Genomic DNA, 22,358 nt, shown 5'->3' with positions numbered 1-22,358 from the left:
GCTGGCAGCTGGGAAGGACGCAGGGCAAGGTACAGTAGTGTTGGAGGTTGTTCCGCCACCATGCCTCCAAAACACTACTACTGGTTGTGACACACCTCTCTCCTCCACCCCCTCCTCTTCTTCTTCCTCTGTGGCCTCTTCCTGTGCTGATGTTTCCTCTGAACCAGCCGTGCTCCGTAGGCGTACGAGGGGCTACGCACGAATGCAGGCCAAGAGATGCCATGCGGTGCTAGAGCTGGTGTGCTTGGGAGACAGGAGCCACACTGGGGCAGAGGTTCTGTCAGCTCTACAGGGGCAGGCTCAGAGGTGGTTGACGCCACACCAGCTTAAGCCAGGAATGGTGGTTAGCGACAATGGCACCAACCTCCTCTCTGCCCTGCGACAGGGAAAACTAACCCATGTGCCCTGTTTTGCTCATGTTCTCAATTTGGTGGTGCAGCAGTTCTTGGGCAGGTACCCAGGCTTACAGGATGTCCTGAAGCAGGCCAGGAAAGTCTGTGTGCATTTCCGAAGGTCATACAATGCCACTGCTCAGCTGACAGACCTTCAAAGGGAATACAACCTGCCCAAGAACCGCCTAATCTGTGACATGCCCACCAGATGGAACTCTACATTGGCCATGCTGCAGCGGCTGCACACGCAGCAGAGGGCCGTCAATGAGTACCTGTGCCAATATGGCAGCAGAACTGGGTCAGGGGAGCTTGGGTTTTTTCCCCACGCTAGTGGGCCTTGATCAGGGATGCATGCACTGTACTGTTACCATTTGAGGAGGCCACAAGGATGGTGAGCAGTGACAGTGCATGCATCAGTGAGACTGTCCCTCTTATTCACCTGTTGGAGCACACGCTACGTGGAATAATGGACAGGGCCCTTGAGGCAGAACAGAGGGAGGAAAAGGAGGACTTCCTTACCTCTCAAGGCCCCCTTTATCCAGACAGTGGTCCTGCATGCCCACCTAGCACACAGGAAGAGGACGAGGAGGACGAAGTGGAGGAGGAGGAGGAGGATTGCATCAGCAGCATGGAGGTGGAGCCTAGCACTCAGCAGCAGCAGTCTTCAAGGGATAACTTAGAGTCCCAAGGAACCTGTGGACTGTTACGTGGCTGGGATGAGGTGGCTGCAGATTCTGTTGTCCTCAGTGACCCAGAGGACTGTGCCCCGAATGCCTCAGCAAACCTACGCTGCATGGCCTCCCTGATCCTGCAAAGCCTGCATAAGGATCCTCGTGTTCGTGGTATCAAGGAGAGGGATCATTACTGGCTGGCAACTCTCCTTGATCCACGTTACAAGAGTAAGGTTGCGGAGCTTATCTTGCCATCGCAGAGGGAGCAAAAGATGAAACATCTTCGGGAGGCCTTGCAGAAGGGTCTGTGCAACGCGTTCCCAGAACCTGGGGGATTACCAAATCCTGTTCCTGGACAACGTGTTGCTGAGGCTTCGGTGAGTCACAGAAGGAGCGGTGGAGAAGGTGGCCGTCTGGCCGATGCGTTCAGACAATGTTTTAGTCTGCAGCCCCAAGGTATGACCGGTTCCAGCAACCATCGCCAACGTTTTGTTTACATGGTGCTTGAATACCTAGGGGCAAGATCAGACTTGGACACCTTCCCCACCGAAAATCCTCTGGCTTACTGGGTCTTGAGGATGGATCACTGGCCAGAGCTTGCACAGTACGCAATTGAGCTACTGGCTTGTCCTGCATCCAGCGTTCATTCAGAACCCAAATTCAGTGCTGCTGGAGGCTTTGTGAACAATCACAGGGTTGCGCCTCTCCACCGACTCCATCGATCGACTGACCTTCATAAAAATGAATCAGGCTTGGATCAACACCAGCTACCAAGCACCTGATGCTGATGTAACTGAATAATTTTTTGGAAATGACAGATCCCTTGGAGACTGCCTATGCTGATGCTGAGTGACTGTCCTGTTATGCTGCTGACTGAATATCCTTTTCCTCCTCACTGATCTTGCTGATAGCTAGTAAGAAACTTTTTGTTTCTGGGCTTCCGTCACCAGTGCCTAAGTCCCAATTTTTAACAGGGGCGTCTAATAACAATTTTTGATGCAATACTTTGCATGTGGCTCTTTTCTGCGCTCCAATTACAGTATCTGTGAGAGTTGTAGTGTTGTGTTGTGCCTAAGGCCCAATTTTTCTGCCCCTGTTTAACAGGGGCGTCTAATAACAATTTTTGATGCAATACTTTGCATGTGGCTCTTTGCTGCGCTCCAATTACAGTATCTGTGAGGGGTTGCAGTGTTGTGCCTAAGGCCCAATTTTTCTGCCCCTGTTTAACAGGGGCGTCTAATAACAATTTTGGATGCAATTATTTGCATGTGGCTCTTTGCTGAGCTCCAATTACATTATCAAAGTATATAGGGCCAAAGGGTCTTGTCAGGGCCGATCCTCCCTATAGGCTCACTATGCAAGCCGCTTAGGGTCCCACAAAGCTGCAAAGGGCCCCCCAAATTACTAGAGGCCCCGCCTGGTGAGAAGTCATTTTCGCCCCCTCACCCCGCTTCTAAACTCGCTGAGGGAAAGGGATCACCGCTCCAGGTGGATCTCTGCAGACAATTAAAGGAACCTCTCAGGAATCCAAGGTGCTGGCAATACACAAGGCAAACATGGAAAAAGTGGAGATGAATGGACAGCCGCACTCCAAGGGAACTTAAAGAAGTAGTCTTTATTAATAAAAACTGGACATGCAAATCCAAAAAGTACAGTCACAAGAAGGGACAGCCGACGCGTTTTGCACACTGTTAGTGCTTAGTCATGGCTTTTGTAAACTCGCTGGCTGAGTCATTTACGACAGCAGAACACCCCCTCCCCCGCTTCTCAACTTTCTTTAATGTGACATGTCACTGTCATCAGCGCCCCCCGCTTCTCATTTTTAATGTGCCTTGTCATTTTGCTTAGGGCCCCAGGGAGGTCAGGATCAGCACTGGGTCGTCTTGTAATTACCTGGGGGGAGTGGTGGCGGGGAAACTCATGCTATTTTTTTCAATGATTTTTATCCATATTGCAGGGACCAAACATTACATTAAAGCCGCAGGCAGTATTAAATTACTTTTTTCTGAGAGTAATCTCATGTTGTGCAGGGACATTTCTAAACACGTGCCACTACTATAGACACCCAGCAGGTACCATATTTAAAGGAATTTTTTATTTTTTTTTCACTTTAAGCATCATTAAAATCGCTGCTCCAGGAAAAAAACTACAGTGTTTAAAACTTTTTTTTTTCCATTGATACATGTTCCCTGGGGCAAGACCCGGGTTCTCAAAGACGTTTTCCAACAATAACTTGAATATTGGTCTTTAAAATTAGCACTTTTGAATTCGAACGTTCGAGTCCCATAGACTTCAATGGGGTTCTAAATGTTCGCGTTCGAAAGTTCTGGTGCGAACCGAACGCGGGTATATTGGGCTTATCCCTACTATGGAGTATAAGAAACCTTACCAAAATACAAAAAGGTGCTGGCCAGGGAAAAACTAGAGAGGAACTGTCACCCATAGCACTACACTTTGCTGATTTCCATCAAAGTAATACATCTGGATTAAAAGTAAAAGGAATATACACCCTCAACCTATCAGCAAGAAGGGGAGATTTTGATACGGTGCTACTACAGAAAGAAAAAATGTGGATATATAGATTGGGTACCCTAGCACCCCTAGGCTTGAATGTTGAGTGCAGCTTCTAGCCCTTTTGGAAAGATAAAAATAAGCCAGTGATCTATGTCATTACTGGCGTTCTAAGACGATTTGAGCTACATTATATCATTTCTTTCCTCTTTATCTGTTTTTGTGAAAGGATATGATATGACCTGATGTACAATTTATCAGCGACTTGATATGCAATTTATCAGCGTCATACCCATGCTTTTGTTCCACTCAGTTTACTTTATTTGTTAATTATTATATTTTTTTCATTTTCATATTTCACATTTATTTTTGTTTAATCTTTAACAAGGGTATTGTAGGAACCACTTCTGAGACATCGCATGACGAGTCGCCTCAATGTGAACCTAGGCGAAATGGTATTTGTTAATATTAATATTAACCACTTGACAACTGGGCACTTAAACACCCTTAATAACCAGACCAATTTTCAGATTTCGGTGCTCTCACATTTTGAATGACAATAACTCAGTCATACAACACTGTAACCAAATGAAATTTTTGTCCTTTTTTTCCCACAAATAGAGCTTTCTTTTGGTGGTATTTGATCACCTCTGCGCTTTTTATTTTTTCCGCTATAATTGAAAAAAGAAAGAAAATTTTGTAAAAAAAATTAATTTTTCTTCATTTCTATTATAACATTTTGCAAAAAAGTATTTTTTTTTCATAAATTTGGCCTAAAATGTATACTGCTACATATCTTTCGTAAAAAAAAAAAAAAAATTGGGTTATTATTTAGTCTGGGTGAAAGTTATAGGGTCCACAAGCTATGGTACCAATTACTGAAAATTGATCAATTTGATCACATCTGATGTACTGACAGCCTCTCTCATTTCTTGAGACCCTAACATGCCAGAAAAGTACAAATACCCCCCAAATGACCCCTTTTTGGAAAGAAGACATTCCAAGGTATTTAGAAAGAGGCATGGTGAGTTTTTAGAAGTTGTAATTTTTTCCCACAATTCTTTGCAAAATCAAGATTTTTTTTTTCACAAAATGTTCATATTCGCCGGTTATTTCTCACACACAGCATATGCATAACACTAATTACACCCCAAAACACATTCTGCTATTCCTCACGAGTATGCCGATACCAAATGTGTGAGACTTTTACACAGCGTGGCCACATACAGAGGCCCAACATGCAGGGAGCACCATCAGGCGTTCTGGAACACCCAGACCAATTCTGACATTCCTCTCCTACATGGAAAAATCATCATTTATTTGCTAGAAAATTACATAGAACCCCAAAACATTATATATGATTTTTTAGCAAAAACCCTAGAGAATACAATGGCGGTCGTTGCAACTTTTTATCGCGCACGTTATTTTCGCAGCAATTGTTCGAATGTGTTTTTTTGGAAATAAAACGGTTTTGTGCTTTTAAAAAAAAAAAACATTAAAGTTAGCCCAATGTTTTTGCATAATATGAAAGATGAAGTTACGCCGAGTCAATAGATACCCAACATGTCACCCTTCAAAATTGCACACGCTTGTGGAATGGCGCCAAACTTCGCTACTTAAAAATCCCCATAGGCGACGCTTTAAATATTTTTACTGGTTACATCTTTTTAGTTGGAGAAGAGCTCTAGGGCCAAAAGTATTGCTCTTGCTCCAACGTTCGCAGCGATACCTCACATGTGTGGTTTGAACACCGTTTTCATATGTGGGCGGGACTTGCGTGTGCGGTCGCTTCTGTATACGAGCACGCAGGAACAGGGGCGCTTTAAAAAAAATATACATTTTTATTGTTCATTTCACTTTATTTATTTTAGTTTGATACGTTTTTCCCAAAAAAAAATGTTTTGATCACTTTTATTCCTATTACAAGGAATGTAAACATCCCTTGTAATAGGAATATAGCATGACAGGTCCTCTTTACAGTGAGATGTGGGGTCAATAAGACCCCACATCTCACCTCTAGGCTGGGAAGCCTGAAAAAAAATAAAAAAAAATAAAACGATCCTGGTTTTGATCGTAGCGGTGAGTCAGATGAGGCACCGGAGGGAGAAGGGAGGGGAGACGTCCCCTTTCGCCTCCCGTAAGAACAATCAAGAGGTGGAACAGCCGACATGATTGTTCTTATGGTGTAGGGAATCGCCGGCTGAAAAAAATGATATCTGAATGGTGCCTGTAGCTGCAGGCATCATTTAGATATCCCTGCACAAAGTCAAGGACGTCATGACGGCCGGTGGGCGGGAAGTGGTTAAAACGCATTTTTTCCCCAGAAAATACTGCAGAGTATTAGCCGGGGTATTGCAGAGTATTGGTGTTGGGGTATTGCAGAGTATTGGTGTTGGGGAATTGCAGAGTATTGGTGTTGGGGTATTGCAGAGTATTGGTGCGGGGGTATTGCAGAGTATTGGTGCGGGGGTATTGCAGAGTATTGGTGCGGGGGTATTGCAGAGTATTGGTGCGGGGGGTATTGCAGAGTAATTGCGCAGAGTAATTGCGCAGGGGTATTGCAGAGTATTGCCGGGGAGTAATGCAGAGTATTGCCGGGGAGTAATGCAGAGTATTGCCGGGGAGTAATGCAGAGTATTGCCGGGGAGTAATGCAGAGTATTGCCGGGGAGTAATGCAGAGTATTGCCGGGGAGTAATGCAGAGTATTGCGCAGGGGAGTAATGCAGAGTATTGCGCAGGGGAGTAATGCAGAGTATTGCGCAGGGGAGTAATGCAGAGTAATGCCCAGGGGGTGGTATGCAGAATATTGCGCAGGGGGGTATGCAGAGTATTGCGCAGGGGGGTATGCAGAGTATTTCGCAGGGGGGGTATGCAGAGTATTGCGCAGGGGGGGTATGCAGAGTATTGCGCAGGGGGGGTATGCAGAGTATTGCGCAGGGGGGTATGCAGAGTATTGCGCAGGGGAGGTATGCAGAGTATTGCGCAGGGGAGGTATGCAGAGTATTTCGCAGGGGGTATGCAGAGTATTGCGCAGGGGGGTATGCAGAGTATTGCGCAGGGGGGGGTATGCAGAGTATTGCGCAGGGGGGGGTATGCAGAGTATTGCGCAGGGGGGGGTATGCAGAGTATTTCGCAGGGGGGGGGTATGCAGAGTATTGCGCAGGGGGGTATGCAGAGTATTGCGCAGGGGGGTATGCAGAGTATTGCGCAGGGGGGTATGCAGAGTATTGCGCAGGGGGGGTATTGCAGAATATTGTACCACTCGGTACAGAGAGAGGAGGGAGGAACCGGCGTCATCAAAAGACGCCGGTTTGTTTACATGTGATCGTTCCGTCATTGGACGGAGCGATCACGTGTTAAACGGCCGCTATCAGCGGCCATTTACCGCGATTCGTGATCAGCCGGGTCCTCTGGACCCGGCAGTCACGGATGTTCCCGTGTGCGCGCCCCAGGGGACGCGCGGGAGAACGTACATTGACGCCCTCCTAGAGTTAACCACCCACCCTGTAGACGTATATTGTCTATGGGGCGGTTACTAAGTGGTTAAAATTCTGGGTTTAATGTTAACTAGTGTATGCGATTTGGATGGTAGAGAGCGATGCAGCTGGTGAATCAACAGGACTTTGAGAGTTTGTAGGAATCTGACATCTAGTGGCCTTTTTGTGTAAATGCAATGTCTATGATAGACGACAGAATTGATATAAATAGAGGCTCACCACATGCCCCTCCTTATCCCTTGATGAAAACCACAGTGAGTGGTTGAAACATGTCAGACAATCAGTCCTTCCTGTGACGACATACTGTTACAGTCTGTCTACACAACCGGATGCATGCGTCTAGCACTGGAAATGGCTTGTTATGAGCGAAGGAATGCAGCTGGAAAAGCAGTTTTTAGCAGCAGACCAACATTCTGAGACACATTGATTGGGAGCACCTGTGTGCAGTACCTGGATCCCTCCACACAAGAGATACCAACGGAAGCTTCAAATCCCCAGGGACGGGGGTGAAGACTTTCCTGGCTACATTACACTGCACATGGCAGCAAGCCGTCTCTTGATTTTCTATTAGAAGAGAGGAAGACTGCAACATCAGATGATCTCCTTATACAACCTGGTTTGGTGAGCAAGCTTATGGCCAGATTCAGAGAGAGTTACGCCGGCGTATCAGTAGATACGCCGACGTAACTCTGAATCTGCGCCGTCGTAAGTTTAAGTGTATTCTCAAACTGAGATACACTTAAACCTAGCTGAGATACGACAGCCTGCGCCGTCGTATCTTAGGGTGCAATATTTAGGCTGGCCGCTAGGTCGCGCTTCCGTTGAGTTCGGCATAGAATATGTAAATGCCTAGATACGGCGATTCACGAACGTACGTGCGCCCATCGCAGTAAAGATATGCCGTTTACGTAAGGCATTTTCCAGCGTAAAGTTATTCCATCAAATAGCTGGCCTAGTCAATGTTAAGTATGGCCGTCGTTCCCGCGTCGAAATTTGAAAATTTTACATCGTTTGCGTAAGTTGTCCGTGAATAGGGCTGGACGTAATTTACGTTCACATCGAAACCAGTACGTCCTTGCGGCGTACTTTGGAGCAATGCACACTGGGATATGTACACGGATGGCACATGCGCCGTTTGTAAAAAACGTCAATCACGTCGGGTCACCCTCCATTAACATAAAACACGCCCCCTCATCCTTATTTGAATTAGGCGCGCTTACGCCGGCTCCATTTACGCTATGTGGCCGTAAGTTAGGAGGCAAGTACTTTATGAATACAGTACTTGCCTCTCTCACTTAAGGCGGCGTAGCGTAAATACGATATGCTACGCCACCGTAAAAATGCGCGCCCCTACCTGAATCTGGCTATTAAAGTCCTGTTTCCATCTGTGTCTCCTTCCTTTGATTATGTTGGTACCTTGCACATAACCACATTGCTTTGTGACTGTTGCTGCATTCAGCTGATCATCAAATTACCATGCTGATGAACTTGATCTTTATGCTGCTACTAGCTGAATACCCGGCGTTGCCCGGTCTTCCTATCTTAACCTTTTGGGGAGGAAAATCATAGTAATATAAATATACCCATCTTTTATATAAGGGTGTAGGTAAGGGTTAATTTAACTGTCATATATTTTTATTTGGCATATAAGTAATATGTGTACCAGGTATTATTGAAATATCTCCAGGCGTACAGAAGTTATGTGGGAACATACATTTCCCATTTATTTGCATGGGACTTTAAACAAAAACCCCGACCTTCACAAATGGGGGTAGTTAACCACTTAAGCCCCGGACCAATATGCTGGCTAAAGACCCAAGGTCTTTTTACAGTTCGGGACTGCGTCGCTTTAACAGACAATTGCGCTGTCGTGCGACGTGGCTCCCAAACAAAATTGGCGTCCTTTTTTCCCCACAAATAGAGCTTTCTTTTGGTGGTATTTGATCACCTCGGCGGTTTTTATTTTTTGCGCTATAAACAAGAATAGAGCGACAATTTTGAAAAAAATTAAATATTTTTTACTTTTTGCTATAATAAATATCCCCCAAAAACATATATAATTTTTTTTTTCCCTCAGTTTAGGCCGATACGTATTCTTCTACCTATTTTTCGTAAAAAAATCGCAATAATCGTTTATCGGTTGGTTTGCGCAAAATTTATAGCGTTTACAAAATAGGGGATAGTTTTATTGCATTTTTTTTTTTTTACTACTAATGGCGGCGATCAGCGTTTTTTTTTCGTGACTGCGACATTATGGCGGACACTTCGGACAATTTTGACACATTTTTGGGACCATTGTCATTTTCACAGCAAAAAATGCATTTAAATTGCATTCTTTATTGTGAAAATGACAGTTGCAGTTTGGGAGTTAACCACAGGGGGCGCTGTAGGAGTTGGGGTTCACTGTGTGAGTGTTTACAACTGTAGGGGGGTGTGGCTGTAGGTGTGACGTCATCGATCGTGTCTCCCCTATAAAGGGAATGACTCGATCGATACGCCGCCACAGTGAAGCACGGGGAAGCCGTGTTTACACACGACTCTCCCCGTTCTTCAGCTCCGGGGACCAATCGCCGCACTCGAGCGGCGATCGGGTCCACGGGACCCGCGGTCCCGGTCCCGGAGCTTTGGACCGGGTCGCGGGAGCGCTCCGCGGGCACGCGCCCGCGACCGGGTACAAGTACAGGACGTATATATACGTGCTTGTGCCCAGCCGTGCCATTCTGCCGACGTATATGTGCAGGAGGCGGTCCTTAAGTGGTTAAGGGATAAATTAACTATCCTATAGTTTAAGTGGATATATAAGTAACATGTGACCAAGTGTTATCGAAATATGTACAGCCGTTTGGAAGTTATGAAGTAACATGTATTTCCCATAGAGTTGAATGGGACTTTAAAGGAAAACCCCGACCATGGCAAATGGGGGTGGGTAAGGGTTAAACCACCTATCCTATGTTTGTTGCTGACATATAAGTAACATGTGTGCCAAGTTTCATGTTAATATCTTTAGCCGTTTGGACGTGATGCTGGAACATACATACATACATACATACACACACACGTTGAGTTTTATATATATAGATTTTGCTAACCTGCTTTCTGCTCATATGACTTGGCTGCACAGTGTCCTTGAACTTCATGAATGCTATTTGCCAACCTGCTTTCTGCTTATATGACTTGGCTGCACAGTGTCCTTGACCTTCATGAATGCTATACCATGATAGCCCTCTTATACTGAATTGTGTGTTATTGAGCTGTGATATTCAGGTCACAACATCATTCATTGGTCAGCCACAGTGCATAGCTAACTTATCCAATTTTACTCTGATATATGTCCTGTTTGGACTTGACCAGCTTATAGGCTGATCATCCAATCATATGCTGGGTAGTCGGCTGAACAAATTCCAGCTGACTTTTCTAGTCTGAGTAATTTGCATGCATGCATCCTGTAGGTAGTAAGGGCCAGATCCACAAAGCAGATGCGCCGACTTAACTCGAGATACGCGGCGTAATTAAAATTTCCACGGCACGTATCTTTGCGCCTGATCCTCAAAAAGTTTTTTCCGTCCTACCTAAAAAAGTTACACCGGCGCTTTTCCGTGCGCAAATTACGCTAGACACGTAATTTGCCCCAGTTGAAGTCCAGTTGGACGAAACGCGTCGGGCTTGCTATACCTGCTCCCCATATTGCTTTTATCCATTTTAAGTGATCACTTTTAATGTAATTTGGTTTTATTACAATAAAACCTACTCTATTTTACCTGCACCATCCGGAGCATTGTTTTTTTCTTTCTCCTGCATGACCTGCATGACCTGCTTGGATACAAAGTTTTTTTCATACTCCACGATTGTGCCCACCTTCCTTCAGTGGATACCACTGTTTACACCACCGATTGTCGCTTTGAGACAAGCTGACCTTCTGTTCCTGTCTGAGAATCTGAGTCGGAGCGAGTACACCCACGTTGAGGTTCCAGCCCAGGACTACAGTGATCCATCTGGATATCCTGTGTGAAGTCTACCATTGGGCCCCCGTCCAGCCGAGCAGATTCGAGTCCTTCCATGCGTTTACGATCTGTTGTCGCTGACAAGCAGATCCACGCTATCTGGTAAGAGTATTTCATCTACTCTTGTTGTACCGTGCAGAATGTCCTTTCCATGACAATGATGTGGCCATATACCTCCTATTGATGGACTTTTGTTTCGTGTTTATTTTTATGGACACTTATTCACAGGTCACTGTGATCTAATTACATTGGTTCATGGTTTCCACTTATGTGTTTTTCTATAAGTGTTTGTTACTAGCGTTACACATTTCTTCACTACTACAAATTCAAAAACAAACACGCAAAAAACAAACACAAAATACAATCAGCAAAAAACAAACACAAAATACAATCAGAAAAAAAAAAACACTCAGAAAAAAACAAACAGAAATTACACTTAGCAGAAACAAACACCAACTACAATCTAATACTCCTCCAAAACTTCTCTATCACACACAACTCACCAACAAACACCGACAAACGTTCAGAGCAGAAGCAACTTGCTCTAGGAAGGGTAACACAGGGAAATACTTTTGCAAGGGAAGTGTGTTTGTCTGGGGCTATTTATACACAGGGCGATCCTCAAACTAAGTACGCTTGGCCTTTTTCCTATCTCACTGATTGCGCCAAGCCAAGTTCTGCACATGCCCAGTGAGAAGCAGATTCGTGCGCGCATGCGCAGTACGGCCGGCCCTTCATTTGCATGGGGTCACGGCTCATTACAATGAAGCACGCCCACTTCCTTCCCACTTGCAATAACCCCGCCTTACGCCTCGGGATTTAAGTTACGCTTGCGCAATTTTGTGCGCAAATGCGCTGTGGATACGGCACTTATGACACCAAATTAGGGCGCCGTAACTTAAATGACATACGTTTTGAGTAACTTAATTTGCGGCGCTGGCTGTGGATCTGGCCCTAAGTGTCTATTTAGGTAACGTTATCTAATTATTAAAATTTTTATATTGGGTACTGGTGATGGGTGTCAAAGTGTCTGATTTATGTGATTGCTAAATTTTTGTATCAATAAACCCCTTTTTAATGCGACACGCCCCACTTTTTGGCATCTTTATCTCCGGGAGGATACATTTCTTTGTTTTTTTTCCCCCCCGGGGGGGGTTTTCTTTGTGTTGTTGGAGATTTTACATTACAGATAAGCGTCTGCAGGGGATCAATGGGCCACACAAAACGTGGCAATGGGCTACATGTGGCCCCAAGCACTAAGCACCGCATTGTAAGCTTGGAGGGAAGTACACATGCTTTTCCCAAACCCAAAGAGCTAGCACTCTTCTCCAGCTCTGGTAACACTGCCATATTGGATATTGGCTATGATACATAAAATACAATATATTGCTGGAGAATGGGGACATGCATGAGCCAGTCTTCACACAGAAATAATTCTACCACCTGGCAAACCTGTACAACATAAGCTGAAACCCCTCAACACTCTCCTAAAATGTAAAATGCTGTTAAAGACCAGCTGAACTTGAAAATGATCCCTTGTAGTGATGATGTGCCAGCAGTGCAAGGGTTACCTGCATTGTAAGTGTAGCGCTACCCCTGAAGGAGCCGCTGGTTGTTTTGGGATTGGCGTATTAAGTTACCTCTATGTGTTCTCTAGGGGTGAAGGTAGTGAGTAGAGCAATAAGCGAATGTCCAATCAGCAGATAAGGTTTTCTGAATGCTTTATTTCCTGGCCCAACACGACCAACATCAACTTGAGGTAAATAGGAAAGGCTGATGAAGTAGAAGAACTCTGCGGTATCAGGCTTGGATAGAAGGAAAGCAATCCTGCTTTCAGTAGTAGTAGTACAGTTCGTCACCACTCCAGCCAGAGTGGGTGAAGTGCCCCCGGACAGAACCCTGCCACAGGCCTGGCACCCGAAGCGTCACTTTAAGGTTGCTGAGAGGAACAGGCCTCTGCCACAGGCCTTGCTCTGATCGAATTAAGATGCCAGTTGAGGCCTCTGCCACAGGCTCAATGCTGACAATGTGAACAGCAGAGCGAATCCTCCCAATAAGTCACGTTAGGGTCACTGTCTGACAGTTTCAGCGTACCTGTCAGTAACCGGTCACCAGATCCCCGATGGTTCGTTCAAGCCCTTTTGGATAACATGCCTCCGGGTTTCCTCAAGCCGATCCCCCACCGAACGGAATACAGCCTGGGATCTTCTCAAAAGAAGGGGGACCCAGTCAGTCACCGGGGCCCCTTTGTGGCATCAGTTGCTCCAAGCCAGGAGGGCCCAGAGTCAGGAACTCTGCGTAGCGCGCGACCCCAGGCCAGGTGGGCCATAGTGGTGGGGCCCGCGATGTGCGGACACCCTAAAGGTGGGTGCCGCACCTGGAACCAGGAAACCGCGAAGAACCCAGAACAACGGCCTCCGCCACAGAAATACTCCCTCCCAGCATGCAAAGTGAGGCCCAACTCCTCTCATTGGCTGCTGGAAAGAAGCGTCTCTGCCTGGATCCCTCTGGCGCAACCTGCAGTCTGACCCACAGAACAATCCAGATTTGGTGACAGCCAAATTTAACATAATCAAGAATGAGAGCAACTTATCTCTCTCATTCTCCCACTAACTTTAGCGTAGTGCCCTTACTGAAAGTAAAGGGGGCTCTACATTAGTTTTGTCTGATCTTCTGCTATCCGAAACCATTCAGGCAGTGTGGTGTCCCCCCCCCCCCCCCCCCTGTATACAGAAGAACATTACAGCACAGGAGGAGGAGGGGCAGGTTCCTGCACTGCATGTGTTTAAAGGAGTTGTAAAGGTTTGTTTTTTAATTTCTAAATAGGTTCCTTTAAGCTAGTGCATTGACTCCGGTTGAGGGTCCAATTTGTGAGCCATTTCGGGACTCAGCCCTGATTCACCAGGACTCCGGGAGAGGGTCCAATTTGTGGGACAATCCTGGTGAATCAGGGACGGTTTGGAGGTATGTATGCAGTAGTCAAGCAGAAAGTTGAGACACTGTCAGATTGCATATAGACTGTATATCTATATAGATTATCACTTGTTGTCAACATGACGCAAAATTATACTGTATCTTTATCCTGTAATGAGTGGCTGTCTCTTGCTTTTGAATTGTTTTATTGCAGCATAACCAAAACATTTCACCTGTATAAAAAAAAAAATAGTTTTGTTTTTTTGCAATATTACTCAATGTATTTATTTATTTTTCAGCTCTGTCATGTTCAGTTTCTCATAGTGGGGCCAATTCATTCTGGGAATTCAATGCACACCATGTAAAGAAGTCTCGAAGAGGTAATAAAAAACATTTCCTTTTATAGAACATAAAATTGTCATGCATGTACAGGTTTTTGGACTTTTTTTTCATCAGACATAGAGGGGAGGCCAATTATCTAAAGGATTTGCTGTTGTTCTGGTAAAGAATTGCAGTACTTGTGACACTTATGTCTGCAATACTGACCTGTCTCAAGCCTAATGCCGAGTACACACGACTAGAGTTCAGCGGACACCTGGATGTTCGGGTTCAACGGGTTCGGCCGAACTTCGGAAAAAAGTCCGGGTTCGGGACCCGAACTTGACCCGAACTTGACCCTGAACCCGAACCCCATTAAAGATGGAGGAGGAGGAACCATGTTCACAGCAGGGTGGCACCCAGACCAGCTCATGGCCATCACTGGTGCGTGGCTGGGAGGGGGATACAGAGGACACAGATGATACACCTCCCACAGAGGACAGCTTTTCGTTAAAGTTGATAATTTTGTATGGCCACTTGGCCAGTTGGCCACTGATTGAATAAGCCCCACTCCTGTTCTAGGCTAGGTAGGTTACTCACTCCTGGTCTAGGCTAGGAGGTATAAAAGAGAATTTACAATTACTGAACCTTCGATATCCCGGCAGCTGGTGCTTCATCTGCTCCCCTTTGATACTGCAGTGGTGGTCTGGTCTCTCCCAGAGCCTTTAAGACCTATGCAGGTCTTAATAATAATAACTTCAGAAGCCCTAGACCATTTAGGTGGAGGTGAGAGAGGGTGCATGGAAATGTGTACGACCACTGGGGATCCAAGGATCAGTATGTCTAAAACTTCTCAAACAAAACCACTAGACAAAATTGAGCAGTTAAAAAAAAACTCCAGGATACATATAAAATAAAAATATTTCACTAAACTAAACAGCCTTGCCTATGTGCATTGCAAAACAATACACTGCGGAGTCTGAACTATAGCCTAAAGACTCAGACTTTTTATAGATATTTGACTGCGCAAAGATCTACGAGGTCACAAGGTCATTTACAATTTTTTGCTTTAGATCAGGGGTCTCCAAAATTTTCAAACAAAGGGCCAGTTTATTGTCCTTCAGGCTTTAGGAGGGCCGGGTTGTGTCTGTGGCTAGCGGGGGTAGAAATGTTCAAGGCCCGGCATCAGTAAGAATAAATATGGCCTAAGGGTTGGTGGGCACTGGGCAATAGAACGTGTAGTGCCCCTCTTAGTAGGAGGAATAATATCCCATCAATGGTATCAGTGGAGGAAATAGTGCCCCATTGTTGGTGCCAGTGGGAGTAATAGTGTCCATGGGATGGATAAAGGCTAGCAAGGGGCCACATCTAGCCCTCGGGCCACAGTTTGGAGACCCCTGCTTTAGATGATGCCAAAGGTGAGGCACCAGACATCATGAGGAAAGTGTTAATGCATGCATCAGGGGCATGCCAGAGATTGAACATGTCCAGGGACTGCCAGCCAATAGCTGGAGATTGTCTAACACACCCCCTCCAGCCAGCTGTGTTATTCACGATGACAGTGATTGGCTCAGACTGGGAATCTGAACTGCAGCAAGAAGGTGGCGTGATCAGGGAAGTGACGTTGAGGGTTTAACAAGCACAGGTAATGCTAACAGGAAGACTGGAATCAATTGCAGAGGGGGACTAATAAATAATTAATAATGGCAGCTAAACCGAAGCCTTGCAGAAGAAATCACAACCATTTCTAGACAAGGTATGCCATCAGCATTTCATATTTAAAATACTATATTTTCCTGGAAAATACAAAAAAAAGGTATACTACTTACCCCCTGGATCTGACGCGTCTGGCTGTTGGACACCATCTTGAGCATCCCCAGCAGCCTCTCCAGGGCAGATCTCCTTCACCTCCTGCTCAGCCTCAGTAGCTGTTGATTATGAATAATGTAGAAAAGAACATTACAATCTGCAGTGTACAACAATTTCACACATTAGTACAAGAACATTGAAAGATGTACGGTATGATCAATGATCATCACTCAGCAACAGATACCAGCAAGATTATACTAACTTACATGTGGGTAGTTGCCGCCTCAGCCTCCTCCTCCTGCATCTCCCCCTCTGACTGTATGGCACCTATTTATTTAATAAAGGAGAAATGTTGAACGTTACAATGTTCAATCTTCAAAGAAACAAAAATACTGTATAAAATGTATTATATTATCTTTATTAGCATGGACAATACAGGGCAGGTCAGTGGTCACTGGTCACTAATGTTTATCTACAAGGCATTCATAAAAAATCAGTTGAAAAAAGAGGTACTTACCTGTCCTGGTTCCAGCGACCACCACTGATCAGGCGCCTCAGTTCAGACCGCGACGTTATGCCAAATTGCGTAAGTTACGCAAACGCTTAGGTTACCTGACAGAGCGTCGCAGAGGCTCTACCTGAGGCTGTCAGTGCTTGAGCGAGAAGCAATGACACTGAAATTGACAATGGAAGGCTGGACAAATGGAAAAGGACCATAGTCATAGTGTATAGTCATCAGTCACTAGTACCATCGGTGGCCCATCCATAGGGGGCGCCCGGGCGCCGCGCCCCCCCCTCCTGTAGTCCAAAAAAAAGGGCCCTTTAAGAATGTTTATTTTCCTTTAAAATGTATTTTTTACTTATACTAACTGCAGTGATGGCGGTCCGTCTATAGAGGGCATTGCAGCGCCACCCCCTCTGGCTCTCGCAAACAACATACATTCATGTATTGCATGAATGTATGTTATTGTTGCCAGCTGCCACTGGTCTATTCAGATGGCCGGACCTTGGGCGCCGACTACCTGAATAACGGCAGCTGGTTGGCTGTGCGGAAGTGCCTATCAGAGCACAGCGGCAAGAATGGGCAGAGAGGCGACAAAGGGCACAGTGGCATCAATGGGTACAGTGGTGACAATGGGCACAGTGGCGACAATTAAAGGGCACAGTGACATGCACAGTGGCAACAATTGGCACAGTGGCTGCGTTTGATGGCATGGCACAGTGGTGATAATTGGTGGCACAGTGGCTGCATTTTTTGATAGGCACAGTGAGGCTGCAATTTTTTTTTTTTCGTTTGCGCCCCCCAAAAATTTTGAGCACCAGCCGCCACTGACGACTAGTACACTACTAGTACTACTACTAGTACACTACTTACTGCTTGATGATGAAGTGGAGGACTCCTGCTCCTCCTCCTTCCGCTTCCGGTGGCGCTGGGCCTTGATACGATCTTTAAATAAAATCAAACACAACATGGTAAATGTCGGATGCTTGACAAAAAAAATGTCCTGCACACAATGCAATCCTGAGACCAACCTTGATGAGCCTGCAGCTGGGTAATCTCATCCTCCCCTATCCCCGCTAAAAGGTCTGCCTCATGGGGCAGGAGAGACACCTGCTTTCCTCCGCGCCCCGGCTGCCTGTGTTTGCGCACAATAGATCTGCAAAACAAAAAGAGAACAGACACGGGTTCCATAATTAAACTACAATTGTAAACTGAAAATGACATCAACACATGAGACAAATGTAGAATGAACCCATAGAATGAAACATGCAAATGGAATTTTTGGATTAGGCGCACTTTTCCATGTAGCACAAGATTTGCAAAAAAAGCTCTATATGTGGTGGGGAAAAGGGCGTGAATTTGATTTGGGTAGTACATCGCACGAGCGTGCAATTGTGTCAGTTAAAGCTGCAGCACGCTAAATATAATTACAAGAAGATGGCCTGGTCAGAAAGGGGGCGTAATCTACAGGTGGTCAAGTGTAACTTTAAAGCACTTACAGCTCTGATTAGTGATAAACTAAGAACAAATATAATAACTGTCATGGAAATATTCCTTTTACAATGATCGTGGCGAATATATTTAACCACTAGCGCCTGCACTATTGTCAAATGACAGCAACAGCATAGACCCCCAATTGCCGGGAGGACATCAATATATGTCCTCCCCTTTGCGTGCGCCCCAAGTGCCCCCTGCAGGGCGCGCTGTAATCACAGAGTCACTGAGACTCGGGTGATCACGGATCCGAGTAAGGGGCCCGGTACATGTGATCAGCTATCAGCCAATGACAGCTGATCACATTATCAAAACAAAGCTTGGTAATATTTTTTTTTTCTCCTCGCGGTCACAGCGTGAGGAGAAAAAAAAGGCGTTCACTAACTGTTGAGTAAGGGACATCGATCCCCAGTGGAAGAGGCAATTCTGCCTCAGTGGACACAAGTACCACCTGCCAGTGCCCCCTGATAATGTCCACAGTGACCACCAGTGCCACCTGTCAGTGCTATACTACCACCTATCAATGCACATCACTGCCACCTAGCAATGCCCACCAGTGGTGCCAGTCAGTGCCTCATCAGTGCCACCTAGCAGTGCTGCCTATCAATGTCACCTACCAGTGCACATCATTGTCACCCATCACTGACACCTATTAGTGCCAATTCTCAGTGCCCACCAGTTCCACCTATCAATGCCCTTCAGTGCCACCCATCAGTGCCACCTCTGAGTGCCCACCAGTGCCGCCTTATTGGTGCCCACCAGTGCCGCCTTACCAGTACCCAATCAGTGCAGTCCATCAGTGCCGCCTTATTGGTGCCCATCAGTGCAGCCCATGGGTGCCCATCAGTGAAGCCCATCAGTGCCACCTATTAATGCCCAATGCCCATTGGTGCAGCCTTATCAGCGTACATCAATGAACTGATCAAATACCACCAAAAGACAGCTCTATTTGTGGGAAAAAAAGGGCTTCAATTTTGTTTTGGAGCCACATGCAATTTTCAGTTAAAGCGACGCAGTGCCAAAACGCATAAAAGTGGCACGGTCATTTGGCAGCCAAATCCTCTGGAACTGAACTGATTAAAATGTAAAAAAATACAAATAAATCTGACACGTTACTTACCGCTTTATGTCGCTGAATTTTTTACGACAGGCAGCCGGGTCACGCCGATGGCGAAACATCTCCTCTACTTTTTTGGAGATCTCCTCCCACTTCTCCAACTTCCAACGTGGACTGGTCTCCCTGGAGCGGGGGCCACACAGCTGCATCCAGCAAGGAAGCGTTTCATTTACAAGAACCTGACACTCAATATGAGTCCAGGTAATGTTACGCTTCCTGCTGGAAGCAGCCCTCCTGCAACGTTTTTGGGGTGATGATGGAGGGGCTGGGGAATCTGCTGCAGCAGCAGTACTAGGCCCAGGCTGAGGAACCTCCATGGCTGGGTCAAAATGGCTCATATCCATAGTATCCAGTTCCACACCGTCGGATGCCCCCATGTTGTGTTGGAGCAGGAGATGGAGGTGGAGAAACTAATGTGAAACCATTAGGAATTGAACGACGAAGATTCATCAAAGCATCGAAAATCGCTGAATCTGTCATTGAAGGCTTATGGTGTATATCGAAAGTGCTAAGCAGATTCGACGGAGAAGATATACTGCACTCGTACATTTTTAATGCTCCACCCATAGGCTATAGAAAATTTATAATGCTGGTTGACTAGTAATAATAAATAATAATAATATAATTATTTATTATTATTATTACTAGTCATACAACATTAGAATTATTGTAGGCGGAATATTCGATCGGAAATGTACGATTCGGCGTAAAATTTCGATGTTCCGTCGAATATTCTTTGACCATTCGACACTGAAACCAAGTATATCTGAATTTTCGGACGAAAGCTATTCCCAACGAAAAACAAAATAAATCAAAACGATTTTCGGGAGTAACTAAATAAATGTATTGTTCTGACGAAAACGAAATTACGAAACAAAATATTTCAGTTTGCACATGTCTACTATTTAGTATTGCAGTAAATTTAGTTTTTATATCTTATCAACTGTGCCAACACAATATAGATGAGATGTGGCACTGGCAGGCAGGTGGGCAGATTTTACCATGTGAGTCAAAGACACCCTGGCAGACAAAAGACTACTATTTAGTATTGCAGTGAATTTTGTTTTTATATCTTATCAACTGTGCCAACACAATATAGATGAGATGTGGCACTGGCAGGCAGGTGGGCAGAGTTTACCCTGTGAGCCTGGGCCCCTTACATTACACAGCACCCCACAGCTCTGGGCCCCTCTACATAGCACCCAGCACCACTGGACCCCTTTATATTACACAGCAGCTTGCACCACTGGGCCCCTTTATATTACACAGCAGCTTGCACCACTGGGCCCCTTACAATACACAGCACCCCACAGCTCTGGGCCCCTTTACATAGCACCCTGCACCATTGGACCCCTTTATATTACACAGCACACTGCACCTCTAATCTAACTAAACTATACAGTGTATAAATATATGTACAACTCCTGGTGATGTATATATATCCTCTACACACTGTAACATTAACTGACTAGCCTGCCTGCTCTATCTAACTCCAAAAAATACTCTCTCTCTCTCTCTCTCTCTCTCTCTCTCTCTCTCTCTCTCTCTCTCTCTCTCTCTCTCTCTCTCTCTCTCAACCATGCAGCACAGATTACAGAGAAACATGAAAAGCAGACTGATTAGCCCTAACAAGGGCTGTTTGGGGTGCTGTTCTAACAGCAGAGATCAGATGAGGTGGGAGGGTCAGGGAGGGAGGGTATGCTGCTGATTGGCTGGAATGTGTCTGCTGACTGTGAGGTAGAGGGTCAAAGTTTGCTCAATGTTAATTAATAGGAGGCGGATTGAACATCGCATATGTTCGCCTGCGGCGGCGAACGCGAACAAGCGAAAATCGCTGCAAACTATTTGCCGGCAAACAGTTCTGTACATCACTACCCCAGAGCCAACGTGTCTAACAGAGACACCATGGGCGCAGGGTCAAAGTCTTCAGGGAGTGAGGAAACATACAAGGAGGTGAAGAAAGCGGTAAATGCAGACAGAATATCCTCCTGAGAGCTGACTAGTATGCCATCTGTCTTGAGAATTTCCGAGATAACCGCAGGGGGCCTATCCTGCCGTGCAAGCAATGCCAATAGTTTACCATTTTTGTCTCCATGCTCAAAGTATTCCTGTCTGGCCTGCTGTATCCCAAGCCTGGTAGTGTCTGAAACATGGAGATGCAGTTCCCTCCGAAGTGATGAAATGTGGTCAACGTTGGGGGCCTTAGGCGAGGCAGTGTATTGAGCCAAAGCCCCATCGACCCTGTGCTGCAGGTCAGAGACCTTGTCTTCACCGCTACCACAGCAGATATATACTGCCCCCTTCCATGAGCCTTGGAAGCATCCCACGTTGACGCCATGGAGGCTGACTCTGCATTATGTACCCAAAAGTCCTGCAATTGCAGAGAAACCTTATCATGGACTGCATCATTATTGATCCAGTGAGGTTGTAACCGCCAAAGGGCACTGTTCCGCAACCTGGTGGTTCTAATGGCCAATTTAGGTGGGTGATGATCAGAGAGGCCAGAGGGAAGGTAGCTTGCCTCAAGAATGTCAGCCAATATGGAAAAGGAGGAGGTTTTAAACGAGGCTGAGAAACATGAGTACATTCTGTCGTGGGGGTGAAGCCATCGCCATTGCTTCTGGAACTCTGTTGCCAGAGCCCACGCTCCAAAATCAGAATTGAAATTAGATTGGGGGGAAGGCCTATCCAGGTCACGGGACAGTGTAGCATTAAGGTCTCCCATGAACAGGACCTGCAGCCTCTCATATAGCGTGTACAGAATCTGTATCTGGCTCGGAGGAGGCAAATAGACATTCACAATAACATATTTCTTGCTATAGATACTCAACACTACCATAACAAATTTCAGCTGGGGATCCAGATGGACATCATGAATTACACATGTTACACGTTTGCTGATCAATATGGACACTCCTCGAGAATACGAGGAATAGGTCGCATGAAGCGCCCTCTGCACCCAGGGCTTTTTCAGAGCCAGAACTTTGCTACCAGTAAGGTGCGTCTCTTGCAGCAGCACTATGTGTGGGTTATGCAGTTTTAAATACTGGAACAGCAGTGATCTTTTATATCTGGAGTTAAGCCCCCTGATGTTCCACGACAGAATGGTCAGCAGCTCAGTACCTGAGGAAG

The 22,358-nt window shown here is 45.8% G+C and overlaps 1 protein-coding gene across 1 annotated transcript in view; it reads left to right on the top strand.

The window, feature by feature from the left end:
- LOC120916886 (latent-transforming growth factor beta-binding protein 3-like) overlaps window positions 1–22,358 on the top strand; it is a 2,124,401-nt gene that overhangs the window by 1,955,127 nt on the left and 146,916 nt on the right. Inside the window, 1 exon segment of the mRNA XM_040327823.1 lies at window positions 14,286–14,366. Coding sequence (XP_040183757.1) covers window positions 14,286–14,366 — 81 coding nt within the window.

This window comes from Rana temporaria, chromosome 11, assembly GCF_905171775.1.
Source record: "Rana temporaria chromosome 11, aRanTem1.1, whole genome shotgun sequence".
NCBI classification, from domain to species: Eukaryota; Metazoa; Chordata; class Amphibia; order Anura; family Ranidae; genus Rana; species Rana temporaria.
The sequence above is the reverse complement of the archived record's forward strand: the minus strand, read 5'-3'. Positions and strand labels throughout refer to the sequence as shown.